The sequence below is a fragment of the Perognathus longimembris genome, chromosome 20 (assembly GCF_023159225.1).
Source record: "Perognathus longimembris pacificus isolate PPM17 chromosome 20, ASM2315922v1, whole genome shotgun sequence".
Classification (NCBI taxonomy): Eukaryota; Metazoa; Chordata; class Mammalia; order Rodentia; family Heteromyidae; genus Perognathus; species Perognathus longimembris.
The window spans coordinates 22,652,788-22,665,336 of record NC_063180.1 but is presented as its reverse complement, the minus strand read 5'-3'; the positions used below and the strand labels follow the sequence as shown (position 1 = coordinate 22,665,336).

The following is a 12,549-nucleotide window of genomic DNA, read 5'->3' as shown; positions in this document are numbered from 1 at the left end:
TTCCTTCCTTCCTTCCTTCCTTCCTTCCTTCCTTCCTTCCTTTCCATCCTTCTCTGTTCCATCCATTGATCTGTCTTGGGACTTTAGTCAGGACAAGGCTAGACTATGCTTCAGTAACAAATATTTCTTCCCACAGTCAGTAGCCCAAATGCAGCAAAGGTTTCTTATTGTTGTGTTACATCATGGGTCAGGCTGGTGCCCCTGGCTTATGGGACTGTCTCTGCCTGGACAGGTGACAGTCCTTTGACATTGGAGAGTCTTCACCTAGATATGGCAGTCACCTTCCTCCCTCCCTCCATAGGGCCCAGGGCTGGGGAGGGACTGTCCTCTGTGGCTGGAGTCACTGGTGTTGACAGGGTCTGGTGTAGAGTTGTGCTAGATGGTGCTGTGTAACCTGGAAATCAGATAATTCATCTCCACTTTTCCGGCTCAGCAAGTAGGGTGCTGAGTCTCTCCTTCTCTCAGAGCACTCTGTACTTCACAGAGGTGCTTTGCGAGATTACAGTATAAAAAAAAACCCTTCAAGCCTGGTGCAGTGGCTCATGCCTGTAATCCCAGGTACTCAAGAGACTGATGTCTGAGCAATGTGGTTCAAAGCCAATGAGGCAGGAAAGTCCATGAGACTTAGCTCCAACTAACCACCAAAAAAAGCAAGAAGTGGAGTTGTGGCTCAAGTGGTAGAGTACCATCCTTGAGCCACAAAACTCAGGGACAGTGCCCAGGGCCTGAGTTCAAGCCCCAGGACAAGCATACACACAATTTCTCTCCCCCTCCATTTATATAAACGTTAAAAATCAATACTTACATATTACATCTAAACAAAAATAAAAGATATGTGAAGCTGGGCTCTGGTGGGTCATGCCTGTAATCCTAGCTACTCAGGAGGCTGAGATTTGAGGCTCATGATTCGAAGCCAGCCCCAGCAGAAAAGTCCCTGTGAAGCTCATCTCCAAGAACCATTCAAAAAACTGGAAGTGGAGCTATGGGTCAATTGGTAGAGTGCTAACACAAAGAGGTTCAGGGACAGTGCCCCGGCCCTAAGTTCAAGCCCCACAATTGACAGAAAAAAATATGTGAAATATTCAGTAATATTTGTCCTGTGGAGGACTCATCAGTTTTAGTTTAGTTTTGTTTATTTGTTTTGTTTTCGTTGCCAGTCCTGGAGCGTGGACTCAGGGCCTGAGCACTGTCCCTGGCTTCTTTTTGCCCAAGGCTAGCACTCTACCACTTGAGCCACAGTGCCACGTCTAGCTTTTATCTATATATGTGGTGCTGAGGAATCGAACCCAGGGCTTCATGTATACGAGGCGAGCACTCTACCACTAGGCCATATTCCTAGCCCGACTCATCAGTTTTTAGAAGCAGGTGTTTGAGGCATTCAGGGTTATGAGCAATATTTTACTAACATCTGTGTTGTGTGTGAATGTATGGTCTTTTGATTACATTTAGCAATCAGCTCCCGGGGTGGGAAGCTTTTGATCTTTTATGTTGCAATAAATACTTTTTTGGTTTTGTTTTTGGTGACAGTTTAGGTGCTTGAACTCAGGGCCTGGGCATTGTCCCTGAATTTTCTAACTCAAGGCTGGTGCTCTACCATTTGAGCCACAGTTCCATTTCTAGCCTTTTGGTGGCTCTTTGGAGACTCATGGACTGAGTAGCCAGGATTACAGGCATGAGCCACCTATGCAAACTTTTTTTTTTTGAAATGTGATATTTTATCCATTGTCAATAATACATTATTTAAGGCATTGATTAGTTCTTAACCACAACTTTAAAACATAAAAGCTTTCCCAGATCAAAGAAAAAAAAGAGTGAAGCAATCTTTATTATTTGACCCCAAGCAGTGGTCTCGAACTTAAGGTTGTATTAGAATTATATTCCGAGCTTGTTAAGTCACATGGCGCTGGCCCCCACCCCTGTTGCTGATTTGGTTTGTATGATGGAAGTTCCCAAGTGGTTTTGTGATTGCTGCCAGAGGACTCACATTTTGAGAAACCCAAAGCTACACAGTGAAATTCAAAGAACTTCTGTAGAATCTTGAGAGGGGCAAGAAAAAAACTTTAATTCTTATTGTAAAGCTCATTTACATAATAGACACTGCCCTGGTTTCTACACATGGTCCTGCATGAGAAGTCAGGTTGGAAATACAAAATCCCATGTACTAACTCTAGACGTTTGGTTTTAGTTGGTCTTAGATGGAAACCAGTATCTGGATATTTTGCCCATAATCCTAGCACCCCAAATTAAAACCAAAGCAAACCTGTTTCTCTTCGGGAGCCACTGAGTGGGGCACCTGGTCCCATGGACATGTATCGTGAGCACCTGGAATCCAGTCCTGGCCTCCACATCACAGAACCGGTGGGTCTAGATGGGGCCAAGACAGCTGAAATTTCAGATTTTATTCTTTACTTGAAGGTAACTACAAACATTCGTCTTCAAAGTGAGATAGGTGCGAGACATCTTTTGAAGATGGATGAGAAAAGCACGACGATTCTGTCAAACCCTTTTATGATGTTTCTGAAAACTTAAAAAAAAAGGCATTGAGGTTTTCATACAGTTGGGTTGTCAAAATATGACTACCGCGGCAAGCAGGAATGTGGCAGCCGCTCTGGGAAGAAATCCTGCCTTCAGCTTGCAGACGTTGGTGCCAGCTCTGTCCAGCCAGGACCAGCACCACACAGAGCAGCACATCACATTGTGTCGACTGGTTCACCTAGGGAACTTCTCACTTTTATTTATTTTTTACTTATTTATCATTAAATTTTGTTGATAAGGTGTTGTGCAAAAGGGGTACAGTTACATAATAGGGCAGTGAGTACATATCTTGTGATATCTTACACCCTCGTTTTTCTTTCCCTTCCTTAGATCAGGTAGGCATATATACAATACCTGGTGTACCAAAATCATATACAGTAGACATGTGGTGTATGCCAAAGGAAATTCACCTGAACTTTACTTGTTTTTTTTTTTTTTTTTTTGTTTTGTTTGTTTGTTGCCAGTCCTAGGGCGCAGACTCAGGGCCTGAGCACTATCCTTGGCTTTGTTTTGCTCGAGGCTAGCACTCTACCTCTTGAGCCACGGCACCACTTCTGGCTTTTTTCTACATATATGGTGCTGAGGAATCGAACCCAGGGCTTCATGTATACGAGGCGAGCACTTTACCACTAGGCCATATTCCCAGCCCTCACCTAGAAGTTTAAATATATCAACAATAGAGTTTGCTTATCCTTGTCTTATATGATCATACGTACATAGCTGTTGAGCTATTGTGATCCACTGATAGGTCTATTCTACACTTCATTTTTATTTTTAAAAATTTGTATGCTCGGGGCTAGGAATATGGCCTAGTGGTAAAGTGCTTGCCTTGTATATATGAAGCACTAAGTTCGATTCCTCAGCACCACATATATAGAAAAAAAGCTGGAAGTGGCACTGTGGCTCAAGTGGTAGAGTGCTAGCCTTGAGCAAAAAGAAGCCAGGGACAGTGCTTAGGCCCTGAGTTCAAGCTCCAGGACTGGCAAAAAAAAAAAAAAACCCAAACAAACAAAAATTGTATGCTCAAGCCTAGTGTTCTAACACTTGGAGCCACAGCTCCATTTCTGGCTTTTTTGATAGTTAATTCCAGGTAAGAGTCTCACTGACTTTCCTGCTGGGATGGCTTGGAATGATGATCCTCAGGTTTTAGCTTCCTGGGTAATTAGGACGATAGGTGTGTGCCACCGGTGCCTGGTGATTTTAGGAATCTCTTTCCCTAGTTGCCACTGACTTCAACCTCCAGAAAATGGACTCATGGCTTGAAAAGAACTGCCACTGAATGAAACTACTACAAATTATGTGACCACAACTAAATCACTGGAATATACCACGGTGGACACCTTAACTACTCCTGGTGGAAGTTCTTTCTAATATTTTAATTTTTTTTTGCCAGTCCTGGGGCTTGAGTTCTGGGCCTAGGTGCTGTCCCTGAGCTCCTGTTGTTCAAGGCTAGCTCTCTACCATTTTTTCCCCCTCATCCCCACCCAGGAGTGGTATAGTTCATTTTCAACATAGTGTCTAGTGAGCACCGCTGCTGCATTTGTTCACCCTTTGTCCCCCATTTCTGTGCCTCCCTGTGCCTTCTCAAAGACAGACAGACAGACAGAGGACAAAGAAAAGAAAACCAAAATAGCAACAAAAAAAACCCTCTTTTTTTTTCTATTTCCTGGAGTTCATTTTGTATATCACCTTTGTAATAGCAATTAAAAAATCTTAGAAAGGGTTCTAGTAAGTGCTGAGCTTTTGTTTGAACATAACACATACTTAAAAAAATTGATAGGTGTTAACGAAGATGAAAACTTGTTTGAAGCTGGGTGCTGGTGGCAGATGCCTGTAATCGTAGCTATTAAGGAGGTTTAAATCTAAGAATCACAGTTCAGGGCTAGCCTGTGCAGGAAAGTCTATGAGACTCTTATGTCCAATGAATCATCAAAAAGCCAGGAGTGGGGCTGTTAGCTCAAGTGGTAGAGTGTTAGTCTTAGGGCGGGGAGTGGGGGGGCGGGTGAAGCTCAGGGACAGTGCTCAGGTCCTGAGCTCAAGGCACAGGACTAGCAAAATTAAAAAAAAGAACTTCTTAGAATTTCAATAAAAATAGACACTGGATATGCCAATGCTGATGCTTTGTATGTGGACTTCCCAGGCCCCCAGAAGGGAGAGAAAGTCTGTTTAAATCATTCCAACAGAGCCGAGAGAGGCAGTGTCCCAGACTCCAGCAAATGTTTCCCATTGTATTCTTGATTTCACATTTGCCTCAATGGTATAGATTTTTTTTTTCTTCTCAGTAGGATACGGGTAAAACATGCTAATTCTTGTCTGGGGAAAGTGAACTTTTAATGAGTTCTCAGGTACTGAAGTTGACTTTCTGATGCAGTTCCCTGGGGACAGGCCAGTCCTCCGGGAGACGGGAGACATGGGGCTGTCATTGAGTCATATTAATATGTTGACGAGCAGATTCAGGCCGGAGAGGGTTGCGTGGTGGCTGTCCTGGGCTCCTTAAAATGATGTCCCGTAAACCACAGCCCCAAGGCGTCCAGGAGCAAGGCCACCGGTGAGGCTCGGTGGGGAGGAGAATCCTCGGCACTCCAAGCCCCCGTCTACAGTGGCAGCTGCTCCGATCGGCCCTTTCGGAGAGGCTGACTACCTGGAGGAAGGCTTCGCTGCCTCCCTCCCCAAGCTGCACAGGCAGGAGTGCTCTGCTTTCTCTCAGCCTGTGCTTCGGATAAGAAAATTTATTTTTCAGAGTCCCTTCTACACACACACACACACACACACACACACACACACTTATATATACATGCATATATATGGTATGATACACTTTTTTCCTCTTTGACACAGGGATTTGCCAATAAAGCCCACATTGGCCTCCTGACTCCCAATCTTCTTGCCTCACCCTCCAGATGCCGGAATTACAGGTGTGTGCTACCATGCTCTGTTTCTTTGATGTGTGTCCTCATTTGTCTTTCCTTCTGTATATGTGTTGTTCTGTCTCTTTTAGTTATATTATCTCTCAAAGCCTCAGGTACATCCTCACCTGCCAGCCATCTTAATTTTATTTATGAAAAATCACACCTTCCTCAGCAAGTTGATACTTTTGTGCTTTGTTATTACTAAACAAAGGCAATAATAGCCCAAGAGAATGTGCTTTTTTAAATTAAATGCCTTAAAAAAACCTTCTAGTGTTCTGTGCCATTTAAATTTTTTTCCATTTATTTTTTTCCTTTATTGTCAAAGTGAAGTACAGAGGGGTTACACTTTCATATGCAAGGCAGTGAGTACATTTTTTTTTTTTTTTTGCCAGTCCTGCGGCTTGAACTCAGGGCCTGAGCACTCCCCCTTGGCTTCTTTTTGCTCAAGGCTAGCACTCTGCCACTTGAGTCACAGCACCACTTCTGGCTTTTTCTGTGTATGTGGTGTTGAGGAACCGAACCCAGGGCTTCATGTATATGAGGCGAGCACTCTTGCCACTAGGCCATACTCCCAGCCCCTGTGCCATTTTAGCACTCCTCCCTCTTTATTCTCAGTCCAGTAATGACTGCTGGCTTATTTGTATTTGATGGAATTTAATGTGTTTGATTTTTATCACTTCCAGTTTCTGTGTTTTTAGTTTTCATTACCTCATTCTGCCGCCCCTCCCTGTCCCCTAACTCCTGGAGCTCAGCATTTTTTTTTTTTTTTAATTCAAGGCTGACACTGTACCACTTGAGCCATAGCTCCAAGTCCAGCTGGTTTTTTTCTTTTTCTTCTTTTCTTCTTATGCCAGTCCTGGGGCTTGGACTCAGGGCCTGGGCACTGTCCCTGGCTTCTTTTTGTTCAAGGCTAGCACTCTACCTCTTGAGCCACAGTGCCACTTCCTGCTTTTTCTGTGTATGTGTATGGTGCTGAGGAATTGAACCCAGGGCTTCATGCATGCACTCTACCACTAAGCCACATTCCCAGCTTTTTGGGAGTGAATTGGAGATAAGAGTCTCACAGACTTTCCTGCCCCAGCAGGCTTCAAATTTTGAACCTCAGATCCTTTGATCTCATAGTCTCAGATTACTGAGCGGCTGGGATTACACCTGCACCCAGGGCTGGGCTATTTAGGAGTGAACATTACTTCTCTTGGCTGCCTTTCAGTAGTTTCACACCAACGTGTGAGAACCACATTTGTCTCCCTTCCATGCACAAGTGGGGTTGGGAAAGGAAAAGTGGCTCGAGTCACGTCTTTGTGTGATAGGAGACTTTTTTCTTTTTTTAAGATCACTGTCTTAGAAGAATTGTGACCTGCAGTCAAAATTAAGATGTAGAAGTCTGCTCTCTGCATGTCTGTGCATGTTCATTCCCTGTGGAAAAGGCAAGTAGCAGGAAGACATTGGCTTAGAAAGAAAATGCAACAGAACACCCCCTGGTGAAAAATGCAAATCAAAGGGAACACACCAAGGCATTTGCAATGCCTGTGTGCCTCTGATCATTGGAAATAATATTTATTGAAATGAACTCCAGGAAATAGAAACAAGAGGTCTCTTCTTCCTGGTTGTCTTTGTCTTCTTTTCTCTGTCTTGTTTGTTCCGTTTGTCTTTGGGAGAGCAATAGAGGGGATGGGACTGAAAGGGATGCTACTCACTAGACACTATGTGGAAAATGAATGATACCACTTGTGGGTGGCAACCAGAGGGAAAAACCGGTAGAGAGCACTGCAAAAGGTGACATTGTCCAAAAAGAAATATACTCCTTACCTAATTTTACAGAACAGTGACCCCGCTGTACAACACGTTATAATGACAGTAAATTTTGTGTATTTATTCTTATTATCTATTTATTTAAATTCATTTATTCATTTTGCCAGTTGTAGGGCTTGAACTCAGGGCCTGAGCTCTGTCAGTGAGCTTTTTCTCTCAAGGCTAGTGCTCTACCACTTTGAGCCATAGCACTACTTCTGGTTTTCTTCCTGGTTAATTGGAGATAAGAGTCTCATGGACTTTCCTAGCAAGGGTGGCTTGGAACCGTGATCCTCAGATCTCAGCCTCTTGAGTAGCTAGGATTACAAGCATAAGCCACCAGCGCTTGGCAAAAAAAATTTTTTTTAAAAAGAAAACACAAAGTTCTCTCTCACCTAGGCCAAATACATTCTGGACAACATATTCTCCTGTAGGGTATTACCCTTCCTGTCACCTCTGTGTGGACACTGGATGTTTCTGTGGAGTTCTAGGGTGACTCAATGAAAATGGGCAGAACCCTGGAGGTCTCCCCCTCCCTCTCATTGTCTATCACTGTATGGACTCGAATATGAGAATTTCACAGTATTTCACAGAGATGTCAGGATCATGGTTCAAACTCAGCCCTGGGCAGGAAAGTCCCTGAGACTCTTATCGCCAATTAACCATCAGGAAGCGGGAAGTGGTGCTGTGGCTTAAAGTGGTAGAGTGCTAGTTCTGAGGAAAAGAGCTCAGGGACAGTGCCTAGGCCTTGAGTTCACACCCCCGTAAGGCATCCCCTCCCCTCAACCCACCCCCCCAGAAAAAAAAAGAAAAGAAGAATGTCACAGTATAATGTATTTCTTTTTCTTCTTCTATGTTATCAGAAGCGGGGTGACCCAATGAAAACATCTGAACTTCATTACAATCATGTCTCTACATGACCCCATCTTGGTCTTTTTCCTCCTCTCAGAACTTATCCTCGGGGTCCTGGGGAACTCATTCCTCTTCTCTCTGTCGGTGCATAGCTGCCTGCGCCGGCCTCCCCTGAGGAAGCCCATCCACCTCCTCCTCGCACACCTGTCCCTCACCAATGCCTTGAGCACTGTGTTCAGGCTGACCCCGGATGTCATGTCCTTCTTTGGAGGCACCCAGCTTTTCCTTCTGTCTGACCCAAGCTGCAGGGCCCTGCTGTACGCTTACAGTGTTACCCGGGCCCTGATCATCAGCACGCTGTCGCTGCTGACGGCCTTCCAAGCCGTCACCCTCTACCCCGGCCATCTAGACTGGGCCTGGCTGAACTGGAAAGCTCCTTCCTTCGTCTTTCCCACCTGCCTTTGCCTCTGGATCTTCAACTTGCTTCTCTACCTCCCTGTGCTCAACCACGTCCACATGCAAGGCAATTCTTCCAGCCCTGCTTCTGCCTTCCCTCAGGCGCCCTGTGAAAGCAGCCAGCTGCGTTATCACACCACCATGGTGCTCTTATGTGTCATGACCACGCGAGACGTCTTCTGCGTGGTCCTCATGAGCGCCGCCAGCCTCTACATGGTGACATTCCTCTACACACACCGCCAGATAGCCCTGCACCTGCACAGCCCCAGACTGGCCTCCCAGCTGCCCCCCGAGATCAGAGCCACCTACAGCATCCTCACGCTGGTTGCTTTCTTCGGGTGTGGGTTTGGCTTGAACAACTTTGTCACTTTTTATTTGTTTTATAGACCGCAGAAAAACCCAGCCTTGGATAAGCTTAGCAGAATCCTATCGTCCTGCTATCCATCCATCTGTCCCTTTGTCTTGATGAGCAACAGGAAAGTGATTTTCAAATCCATTTCTTCCTTTTCAACGTTGAGGATTTTCTTTGCTCAGAGGAGATTCCACCGCTGATTAGACGTGTCCCCTGAGAACTGCTGACAGCCACACAAGAGGGGGTGCTTACCCACTTGGATTTTCACTAGGAATGAAGTGATTTGTGGTATAGTTTTTGTTGGACTTGTTAGTGTGTGTGTGTGTGTGTGTGTGTGTGTGTGTGTGTCTGTCTGTCTGTCTGTCTGTCTCCTGGGGCTTGAACTCAGGGCCTGGGTGCTGTTCTGGAGCTTTTGTGCTCAAGGCTCGTGCTCTACCACTCAAGCCACAGCTCCACTTCCAGCTCTTTCAGTAGTTTGTTGGAGTTGAGAGTATTACCAGCTTTTCAGCGCTGGCTGACTTGGAGTGGTGACCCTCAGAGCTCAGCCTTGGGAGCAGCTGGGATTAGAGGTGTGAGTCACTGGAGGCTGGCTGTTTGTGTTACTTTTATTCTTTGCCTTTGACAAATTGCTCTGGCTAAAATTTCTCATATTATATTGAAGGAGTAAATAGAAAAGGGACAGAGCTTCACACCCCTGATCCAGGAGGAAAACTTTCAGTTTTATCCTCCACAGTGGTTGTCATAAATTGCATTTGTGTTGACATGCTCTTATTATATGAATGATATATATATATATATATATAGATAGATAGATATGTATACACACATATTTTGTTTCTTTTTTTGCCTCAAGAAGAGATGTTAGATTTAATAAAAGTTTATTTTGGCACCAATTGAGTTGCCCCGGTGAATCCAGTCCTGGGTGTGTGATTTTATTTCCGACTGTGTGATATTTTTTTTCTGTCTGTGAAACAATGCTTTAGCTCCCTGCCATGGAACCAGCTTGGCCACTGATGTTAGAAGGTAAACTGAGTCAGGACGCTGAATGGAAAGAAAAATCTCAAACTGCATTCAACAAGGAGTGTTGCTAACCAACCCGAGGCAATGCAACAGGATACCAGGCTGAAGAAAATTAGAAAATACAGAGACAGGTGTGGAGAAAAAGAAGAAATTCAGCGGAGACCAGGGCTCCCAAGGTTTACCAGCGCTTGGGCTCTGAGTTCCCCACAAGCAAGCATGTTTATTTGAGTTCACACATGGAAGGTTACCATGGATACATGCAAGAATAAAGCATTTATATCAATATTACAATTAGAGCCCAGCCCTGTGCGGGCCTTGAGATGGGTCCTGGCCACCGTCTGGGTGCTTTTTGGTGTTTTACTGTGGCTCTGCTGTAGCCCGGTCCCTTGTTGGCCTGGTGATGAGTGTCATTGATTATGAGAATTTGGGACTCATGGGAGTGTGCCACCTGTAAAGGTTTTGTTCTTTGTCTTAATGTTTGCAGGGATATGTTCTGGCTACGTCTAGCTCAGGCTAGCCCTGATAATCACTCCTCAGTTGTGGCTTCTGGAGTGCTGTGCAGCTGGTTCCTGACGTTATGATCCCTTTTGGGCCTGGGCCTTATCTGCATCTGGCAAGGGACAGGCATTCATGGTGAATGGGACTGCACTTCTTGTTCTTCCCGCTCTTCCCACTCTACCCGTGGGCCCCTTGCCTCTCTGTCCCACCCGTCAGTGGTGTGCAGGAGACAGGGGTATGGCATCGGGTCTGACCTCGCTCTCCTCACCCTTGCCTCAAGGCTGAGGATCTGTGTGCTGGAAGGGAGCACTGTGATCTCTCACCCTATTCTTGCGTGTTGACTCTCTGTGGGGGAGAGGTATCACCTCAGAAACGGAGGCTGGGACAAGACTGAAGATACAGAGTGATGGATCAGCAATACAAGACCACCACATCCAGATGCAGAAAACAAAAATTAAAGGAATTCATGAACAGTAAACTAGCATTACAAAGAACCTAATAGGAAGCATACAATCAGGGCTGGGGATATGGCCTAGTGGCAAGAGTGCTTGCCTCCTATACATGAAGCCCGGGGTTCAATTCCCCAGCACCCACATATACAGAAAATAGCCAGAAGTGGCGCTGTGGCTCAAGTGGCAGAGTGCTAGCCTTGAGCAAAAGAAGCCAGGGACAGTGCTCAGGCCCTGAGTCCAAGCCCCAGGACTGGCAAAAAAAAAACCCAAAACAAAACAAAAAAAGGAAGCATACAATCTGAAAAAAACCAAGTAAAGGAAATATATTAGACAAAAATCAGTAGAAGACTAGTTTAGTATAAACAGGGAGAGGAAAGAAGTAAATTACAGTTGGTGGGAAACACAACACATCTCTCCATAGCATTTTTAAGCATTAACAGACTCAATTCCCCAACCAAAAGTCATAGAACAGCAGAATGGATTAAAAAACAAGATTCAACCCTTTGTTGTCTCCCAGGAACCCAATTCACAGTCAGAGATAAAAACAAATTCCAAGTGAGAGGCTAGAAAAAGATCTCTCATGCAAATGTATCTTGCCAGAAGATAGGAGTAGCCATATTGATGTCTGATAAGTTAGATTTTTCATTAAAATCAATAGAAAGCGACAAGAAAGGTGAATAATAAAGTGAATAATCCATGAAGAGGAAACCACAGTGGTCAATATTTATGCATCAAATATTGGAGAACCTAAATACATTAAACAGACACCTTTGAATCACAGAACATGACAAATCCCAATACAATAATATTGGGAGATGTGAAGACTTCACTCTCGCTAAATGACAGGTCAATCAAATAGAAGATAAACAAAGAAGCCTCAGAATTAAATGACACCATAACCAAAATGGACTTAAGATATATCTACAGAGCATTCCTCACCACAATGACCCAATTTACATTCTTCTCAGCAGCCCAGGGAAAATTCTCCAAACGTTGATCATATCATAGGACACACCAAGAACCTAAGAAAATACAACAGGATAAAGATAACCCCTTGCCTCCTATCTGACCACAGCAGAATCAAACTGGTTCTCAACAGCAAAACATAACATCTGCAGAGATCTTGCAACCACATGGAGCCAGAATAACAAACTGCTGAATAACACACGGATCACTAAAGAAATAAAGGAGGAAATGAGAACATTCTTACAATCCAGTGCAAATGAAAACACTTCACAAGGAAATCCCTGTGATACAGCAAAAGCAGTTGAGAGGCAACTTCAGAGCTCTCAGTGACACATACAGAAAACAGAAATGACTCAAGTAAATGACCTCCAAATACAACTGAAACTACTGGAAAAACAAACCAAAATCCAGATTACTAGATAGAGAGAGACAGCAAACTTTAGGACAGAAATTAATGAAATAGTGACTAAAATACTACACATAAAACTAAGGAATAAAAAGCCCAGTTCTTCTTTTTTTTTTCTTTTCAGTTGTGGAGCTTGAACTCAGGGCCTGGGTACTGTACCTGAGCTCTTCAGCTCAAGGCTAGCACTCTAACACTTGAGCCACAGTGCCACTTCGTGTTCTCTGGTGTTAATTGGAGATAAGAGTCCCACAGACTTTCCTGCCTGGGCTGGCTTTGAACTGTGATCCTCAGATCTCAGCCTCTTGAGAAGTT

General features: G+C 44.4%; 1 protein-coding gene across 1 annotated transcript; it reads left to right on the top strand.

Annotated features, from left to right (window-relative positions):
- The first annotated feature begins 8,141 nt into the window (after positions 1-8,141).
- On the top strand, positions 8,142-10,369 carry LOC125368093 (vomeronasal type-1 receptor 3-like). The gene is made up of 2 exons (XM_048368950.1): positions 8,142-8,883; positions 10,293-10,369. Exons 1-2 carry the CDS (start codon positions 8,142-8,144, stop codon positions 10,367-10,369), a joined length of 819 nt encoding a protein of 272 aa, XP_048224907.1.
- Positions 10,370-12,549: the final 2,180 nt, after the last annotated feature.

Bases quoted from the DNA above. Each gene is read 5' to 3' on its own strand.
- LOC125368093 (XM_048368950.1), top strand. From the start codon at position 8,142: ATGTCTCTACATGACCCCATCTTGGTCTTTTTCCTCCTCTCAGAACTT. The intron at 8,884-10,292 runs GTGGGTTTGGCT...GCTCTGCTGTAG, and splicing joins GCTGGTTGCTTTCTTCGGGT to CCCGGTCCCTTGTTGGCCTG.